At 37.3% G+C, this 7,879-nt stretch overlaps 1 protein-coding gene and 1 long non-coding RNA gene across 3 annotated transcripts; one reads left to right on the forward strand and one right to left on the reverse strand.

Annotated features, from left to right (window-relative positions):
• Nucleotides 1–260: 260 nt before the first annotated feature.
• Nucleotides 261–7,565, reverse strand: LOC125497542 (uncharacterized). 2 transcript variants are annotated; one of them, XR_008969388.1, is made up of 4 exons: nt 7,339–7,565; nt 1,449–4,065; nt 986–1,037; nt 261–730 (listed from the first exon to the last, which is right to left on the reverse strand). It is a non-coding gene; the product is annotated as an uncharacterized LOC125497542 (long non-coding RNA). The 2 variants fall into 2 exon arrangements; XR_007274458.2 differs by having other exon boundaries at nt 261–1,037.
• Nucleotides 4,139–6,627, forward strand: LOC104893046 (probable carotenoid cleavage dioxygenase 4, chloroplastic). Its single transcript, XM_010679092.4, has one exon. The coding sequence runs from the start codon at nt 4,547–4,549 to the stop codon at nt 6,359–6,361; it is 1,815 nt and encodes a 604-aa protein (XP_010677394.1). The 5' UTR covers nt 4,139–4,546; the 3' UTR covers nt 6,362–6,627.
• Nucleotides 7,566–7,879: the final 314 nt, after the last annotated feature.

Raw genomic sequence — 7,879 nt, forward strand, 5'->3', positions numbered from 1 at the left:
AATTCAATACTTTGATCTACACACTATTCTATTCATTAATATATACTCAAAATCCAATACATCTATCTGCACAGTATACTGATCTAGTTTAGTCTAATGATTACGCAACTTTTTGTCACATTATACTCGTATTATATTAGCTTGTATTTATCGAATTTAATCATCATCATCATCACTAAATTACGATCATTCACCATCATAAATCATCATCACCTTGATCACCATTAATCATCAATTCATCATTAATAGCTACAAGTCAATGTACACATTGGAAAACTATATATAGAAAACATAACGTTATGTAGTAACATTACAAAGTTATCATACATAATTACATTTAGTATCACTAACGTAATTATAATCAACATATAAACGAACAATGACTAGACATTCCATAATGAAGAATTCGAAATTGAAATTTTGAATATCAACCAAATGTACAATCGAACCTTTGATAAAACAAATTTACAGTAAACTTAGCAACTTTCAAATGCGCTTTTGTAGACAAATATAGACATGTCTCTTGAATCTTGATAGTATCGATTGTTCCGACAAGTTTAAATGATATAACAAAAGTCCAACCGAGTTACAATTTTATGTAACGGGTAAGCCTTTGACCCGAAAGATGAAGAGAGAAAAAGATGTATATGACATAACCGATATCAAATTCCACCCGAGTTGATGCAGTTTTTTAAGAAACTGAAATTAACTGAAGACGAACTGAAAATCACTGTTTAACTGATTGTATTAGGTAAAAAAATCAATTGTTTAAACCAAAATTGTACGAGTCAAACCAAAAGACAACTGTAAACTGAACTGAAAATTGAATTAATTGTATGGATTGAAACTGAAAAATTTTAAACTGAATAAATTAAGCTCGGAAAACGAACTGAATTAACGGAACGAAAGTCAACTGAACTATTTGGTTTCAACCATAACTGAACTGGTTAACTGAATTGAAACCACTATAAATACATAGGCTTACCTAGTTACCTTCGGCCAGCAGAGACCAGTCCGATAGACTCGTCCGAGAAGATCTGCAGATAATTTGCAACATGTAAAAGCTGAAGCAGGAAAATTATTGCTAAGACAGTTCTACAAGCCTTATGTTAGCCGATCAATCAAGTGGGCAAAACAATGAAGTTTGGTTAAACCAAAAATCTGGTCCCCCACCATGATATAATAATTTTGTTTCACAAATTAAAATATAATAAGCAACATTACTAAATGCTTGCTTCTAAGTTCTAACATCCTAGACTGGTACTAAATACTTTTGAGATGCTACACAGAAATAGTTTCGAAAAAAATTAATTGATACCAAGATGCAATATAAATACAATTTGGAAGATACTTGAGTACAAATCAATTTTTCTTTTTGTAACTTTTTTTAGTACCAATTACAAAAGCATTTGTCATTGTTACTAACGAGGTTTTAGACATGAGTTTACCCATAGACGTGTCGAGTTTACATAATCCGGTCTAGTACAGTCGCGCTGCTTTCTCTTTCATCCCCACCCCTGTCCCCCAATTTAGCTCGTATCTTCTACCCAGCAAACTTTCTCTCTCTCTTTGAATTCTGAAACACACAACTAATGGCACTTCATTGCCGACCGCCAACAAGCAGACCGACAGTCCGACGGTTAGGAGGCGCCCCCCAGTTCCGTTCAGTCGAGTTGTCGACTCACACTCGTAGGTTTTGTGTTAGGGTTTTTATTTTTGTTTTTCAATTTCATATTTTCCTACTTTATAAGTTTAAATATATTAAATTCTTGGATTAATTGAATATCTAAATGTAAATTGTTGAATGTTGATATTGTTCATTAATTAGTTTGGGCTTGATTATTGAAATTTGGAATTGAAATCGACAATCAATTAATTTTTATCAATTCAATTAGAAAATGAAAAATGATACACCCAAGTCAAGTAATCTTATCTATTGAACAATTTTGGATGTTTTTATCAATTCTGAGAGCAACAGCTTTGGTGCCATTACATAATTGATCCGCCTCACAAGTCACAACCACGCAATATAGTATAATTAGCAGCGTTATCCCTTCCAGTCTCAGACATTAAAAGACAGGGTGCATATGATTTACGAGATAATAGTATTATTGAGAACTATTTGAAATGGAAATATCGTATAGATGTACCAGTACCAGGCATTAATTCTGTGAAAGGAATTACAAGAATATGATTCACATTCATTTGAAACCAAACATTTCAGTACAATCACTAAATATCTTTTCAAAGTTGGTTTGTATTTATCATAGTTCATCAAGTCCAAATCATATGCATAGGGGCCTCTTTGGTAGTTGGTCATAAATGATGGTAATGGGAACGAATTTGTGTTGAAATTTGTGAAAAATATCATTGTCCATTCCCATGGTAATGCTAATTTATCCTAAAGTCTCCAATTTCCTTCTTGAATTTTCACTCCCATCCAATACCACCTTGTAGGTGGTAATGAGTGGTAATGAAAATTGCTTCCCCTTGGAGACAAAAACACAAGTTTAGAGGTGAGATTGCTTGCCTATGGAGAAAAAATGCCTCCCCGTGGACATTTTAAAGGTGCTTCCTTAATAAAATTACACTTAAAATTCATTCCCATTACCGCAATTTATTAACGACTACCAAACGAGCCGCTAATCATTTTGAAACCAAGAAATCCGGAATCTTAATTATATTTTAAAGTTGTTTAAAAACAATTAAAAACCGGTATAAAAAAAAAGATTTTTTTGTGAAGAAGGACCAATTCAAATAGTTTGTGGGGAAACACCACTTAAATTTTTTTTGGACGGAAGGGCCAATTAAAATAATCTTGTTGGCAACTTAACACCACATTACAATTTTCGGCCAAATTGTCAACTTCCCGGCATTGACAATTTATTTTCCTCCAAAACCAAGTTTTTTTTTTTGTTTCTCCTCCTCCCCCACCCCTATGCCCTATCCACCGGAAAACTCCCCTTAGTCCCCTACCCCGAAATCCTCTCACGCTCCTTCTCTCTCAATTTCCTAACTTCATCCTTCTTCACCTTCCAATCCCAAATCCTGCAACCCCTTTTGCGCTGGTTGCCCCTCTCTCTCTCTCCTCGTGGGTCACTGCTCTCGTGGTTCACCTATGGTAGGGTGCAGGGGAGGAGCATTCCAGTGGGGTTTTCGGTGGTAAGGCGTAGGGCGTAAGGGTGGGGGAGGAGGATTTTGGTGGGGTCTCCGTTGTGCATGCCGTAGGGGTGGGGAGGAGGATTCCGGTGGGTAAGACGTAAGGGTGGGGAGGAGGATTCCGGTGGGTAGGGCGTAGGGGTGGGGGAGGAGGAGAAACAAAAAAAAAATCAATGTTTGGACGTAAAAATACGTCAGCGTCAGAAAGTTGACAATTTGGCCGGAAAATCGTAATGCGGTGTTAAGTTGCCAACGGAAGTATTTTAATTAGTCCTTCCCTATAAAGAAAAATTTAAGTGGTGTCTCCCCCACAAAAACCCTATTTAAGTTGGTCATTTCCCACACAAAAAACCCTAAAAAAACAATTAAGAATAAAATTAGCAAATTTCTGATCATTTTACTATATTATATCTCTTGCTGCATACTACAATGACGTATATAAATTGTACTATAATACTACTATATACTAATATTGGTACAAAACAGTGAAGTGAACAACCTGTGATATGAAACTTCAATACGACATTCCCACTAATAGAATATCGTATCACACCATCATACTAATGATATCATCTCCATAAATTGGTCTTCTTAATTTCGTGGGGATACAACTTATTACTATAAATAACCCACTTTGGTGGTTGGCAATGGCTGGTTGCTAAACCTTTAAAGGAAAACTTATTGCAAAATGAATAGATACTAGCAAAAAAAAGAGGCGCATTGCAAATAGTAAAAAGTAATAAGCTTGTGCAATAAGATACCAGTAGTTTCCTCTTTCCGTCTTTCGTATACAACATTATGTTCTAGGATGTCGTCGCCTCGTCGGATGAAATACTAGTTAGATGAAGAAATGAGCTCCAAGCAATAGTCACTTTCTCAACTATTTTGCTTTACCTGAGCCTTCACCTACATAGTACATACATCATAATTCATAAGCAAATGGTTAAAAAGCATTATCAAATGGGTCCCCAAGAAATCACATCAAAAATAGACTAAAGATAAATCGTATAGTTCAATGTGGATATAATTTGACAAGGAAATGATTTTACAGCACAGAAGCTAGATATTACTTCAAAGTTTTGTGCTAGCCAACCAAGTAAGCAAGGTAATTGAAGTTTTTGTTAAAACATGCATTAAATTTGGTCCCCCACTGGCCACTATGATATTTTTCAAGGGAAACAGAGGCAAGAGTGGATATTGTTTCTCAGCATGTCAATTGTATAATAGAGCAGCTGAAAAATCCAATGTATAGGGCAGTGGGAGGGAAAAACGCTCAACTACTCTCATCACAGTATAAAGCTCAAAGTGGTTTCCCAACCCTTGGAAAGGACACTTGTCTCTAATTCATTTCCTAAAAAAAGTTTCAAGTAAATACATATTTACCCAAATGGATTCCTTATCTTCTTCCTTTCTCTCATCTATACAACAAACAAAGGTCCCTATTATTCTAATTAGACATTCATCGTCGCCCCCTCGAATTTACATTTCTTCAGTGAGGATCGACGATAAGCCTCAATCCTCCACATCCACGTATACCAAATTTCCATCACCATTGCCCACTGAAACTCCTCAGACTAAAAGCACCCCCTTGCCACCAAAAAGCGTGTCTGTAAAGAGGTATAAAACACAACTATCACCACCCAAACCTTCACTCCAATCAACCTTTTTAGATACATTTGATGACATAATCAACAAGTTCATTGATCCGCCCTCAAGGCCATCGGTAGATCCAAGATTTATCCTCTCAGAGAACTTTGCTCCAGTTGAGGAGCTTACTCCTACAGAATGTGAGATTGAAGAGGGTGTCCTGCCCTCCTGTCTTAATGGGGCCTACATCCGCAATGGCCCCAATCCGCAATTCCTCCCCCGTGGGCCCTACCACCTATTTGATGGGGATGGAATGCTCCATAGCATTCGTATATCTAATGGCAAGGCCATCCTTTGTAGCCGCTATGTCGAGACATACAAGTATATGATTGAGCGCAAAGCAGGGTCTACTATCATCCCCAGTGTCTTTTCCGGGTTCAGTAGCCTTCTTGGCTCTGCAGCTCGGGGAACACTGAGTGCTGCAAGGTTTATTGCTGGGCAATTTAACCCCAGCAATGGTATTGGGTTGGCCAATACTAACCTGGCCTTCTTTGGCAACAGGCTCTACGCCCTGGGTGAATCTGACCTACCATATGAGGTTAAAGTGACTCCAAATGGAGACATTCAAACCGTCGGTCGAAAAGATTTTGACGGAAAGCTCTTCATGAGCATGACTGCTCACCCTAAGATCGATCTAGACACAGGGGAGGCATTTGCCTTCAGGTATGGTCCTATGCCACCATTTCTCACCTACTTCCGATTTGACTCCAAGGGAAACAAACAGGCAGATGTGCCTATCTTCTCAATGCTACAGCCCTCCTTCCTTCATGACTTTGCTATCACAAAGAAGTATGCAATATTCCCTGATATCCAGATTGCGATGGACCCTGCTGAAATGATCTTCAGGGGTGGATCTCCTGTGGGTTTGAACCCTGCGAAGATATCAAGAATTGGAGTGATTCCTAGGTATGCCAATGATGAAAGAGATATGAGATGGTTTGAGGTGCCAGGATTTAATGTTATGCATGCCATCAATGCATGGGACGAGGTAGACAAGGATGGAAATGAAGCCATTGTAATGGTCGCTCCAAACATAATGTCTCCAGAACACACTTTAGAACGAATGCACCTTGTCCACGCATTAGTAGAGAAGATCAGGATTGATCTCAAGACTGGGGTGGTCACCAGGCAGCCAATGTCAGCTAGAAACCTTGATTTTGGGGTAATAAATCCCAGCTATATGGGGAAGAAAAACAAGTATGTTTACGCAGCAGTTGGAGATCCGATGCCAAAAATAACAGGAGTAGTGAAGCTGGACGTGTCGGTGGCACAAGAACGGCGGGAATGTATAGTGGCAAGCCGGATGTTTGGGCCTAGGTGCTATGGAGGTGAGCCATTTTTTGTGGCAACTTACCCAGATGATCCCAATGCAGATGAGGATGAAGGATACGTTATCTCATATGTTCATGATGAAAATACAGGAGAATCAAGGTTCTTAGTCATGGATGCCAAGTCATCTAACCTTGATGTTGTTGCCTCTGTGAAGCTACCCCAGCGTGTGCCATACGGGTTCCATGGACTCTTTGTAAGAGAAAAAGATCTTAAAGGCATGTAGGCCACAACCCTCTAGGTCACATTTCAGAAGCACTCTACCATATACCCATAAAGAAAAGAATCTACCAAACTTATAGTAGTAGGTTGTAATTACGAAAGCTGAGCAGAAAATATCATCGTATTCATGTTCAAGCTTATTAAACTCAGTCATACTTGAGCTCGAACTTTCAGTTGAGCTCAAAAATCTGTAAAAAAAATCTCCATCCATCTAATTAATACTAGTTTCAAGCCTGGCTCATTTATAAATCAAGCTAAGCTAATTTACAATCCCCTCAACTTTCCTTAACAACAAGCTTTTATTTTGTATTTCTCATTCGCAAACAAGAGTAGTTTCGAGGGATCTGCTTAAAGCTTAACAATTAGAATGCTAAATTCATTTGTGCCTATATTCATGATATAGCCACAACCTAGATCCAAAATCACTACATGTTGGTCTTTCTCATATAATTGTGCTACAAAAAATTACCATTTCAACTCGAATCTTGATGGATTAGGGTGTCAAGTTGTATTTTTGTATTATTGTGATCCAATATATATTTACAAGAACGTCAACTCAATAATGTAAAAGCTATTGGGCCTAATCACAAGTATACATTTGTGTGCCAACACATACATATATATGGGCTTAACAAATCTTCACTAAATCCACTTCACATACCTTCTTCCAGAAAAATGGTAAATTAAGCACTGATTATTCTACTTGACAAAACAACTAACCAAATCATACTTTCACTCAACTCTTCTTAAGTTCATTTAGGTCAGATAACGAGATTTTACGAAAAACAGAAACGAGAATCGCATAATTTCCAATTTCCCTATCTCAATTAACAATTTGCATCCGATAACACATCATAATAATGATATATAATTGGTGAATTAACCTAAATAAGGAAAGTTGTAAAATTAACGAGATCTTTTTGATCAATTGAAATGCATGAACAATAATATGTATACGCAAGACAAAGATGGAGAAGAAACCGATTATGGGTGAACCGTGAACGGTCATGGAAGACGCAGACGATAATTCCGATTGAGAGCGATCGGTAAACCACCATTAGAAAATTGTATCAGAATTTCAGGGTCAATCTGTGTCAGGGGGGTTTTTAATCTTTTTCTTGCTATTTTTCTTTCCCACTCCAGTTGACGTCTGGACTCTGGACTGGGTGGGAGAAATGCGAAATATAATGAACATAACTTTTTATAGGGTAAATTCAGCAAAGAATAATATATTTGTTGTAAATATATCTATTATGGATGTCAATTTATACCATTGGTTTGTGTATATATGCTTTGCATGCTTTACGAGCCAATGTGCTGGTAGTTCCTACAAGGCTAGTAGCTTTGGTAGGGATTAGCCCTTGGGCTGACTTAATTTCCCAATCAAAAAAAAAAATAATAATAATAAATTGGTTTGTGTATATCTTTATAATAAGGGGTGGGGAGTTATGATATCCCTTAATAATTTACTTAACTGTTCATTAGTAAATTAAATACTACCAAAAAATTGAAAAAGCAAAGT

Source organism: Beta vulgaris, chromosome 5, assembly GCF_026745355.1.
Source record: "Beta vulgaris subsp. vulgaris cultivar EL10 chromosome 5, EL10.2, whole genome shotgun sequence".
Taxonomy (NCBI): Eukaryota; Viridiplantae; Streptophyta; class Magnoliopsida; order Caryophyllales; family Amaranthaceae; genus Beta; species Beta vulgaris.

Coding starts and splice junctions, on each gene's coding strand:
- LOC104893046 (XM_010679092.4), top strand. CDS start 4,547: ATGGATTCCTTATCTTCTTCCTTTCTCTCATCTATACAACAAACAAAG.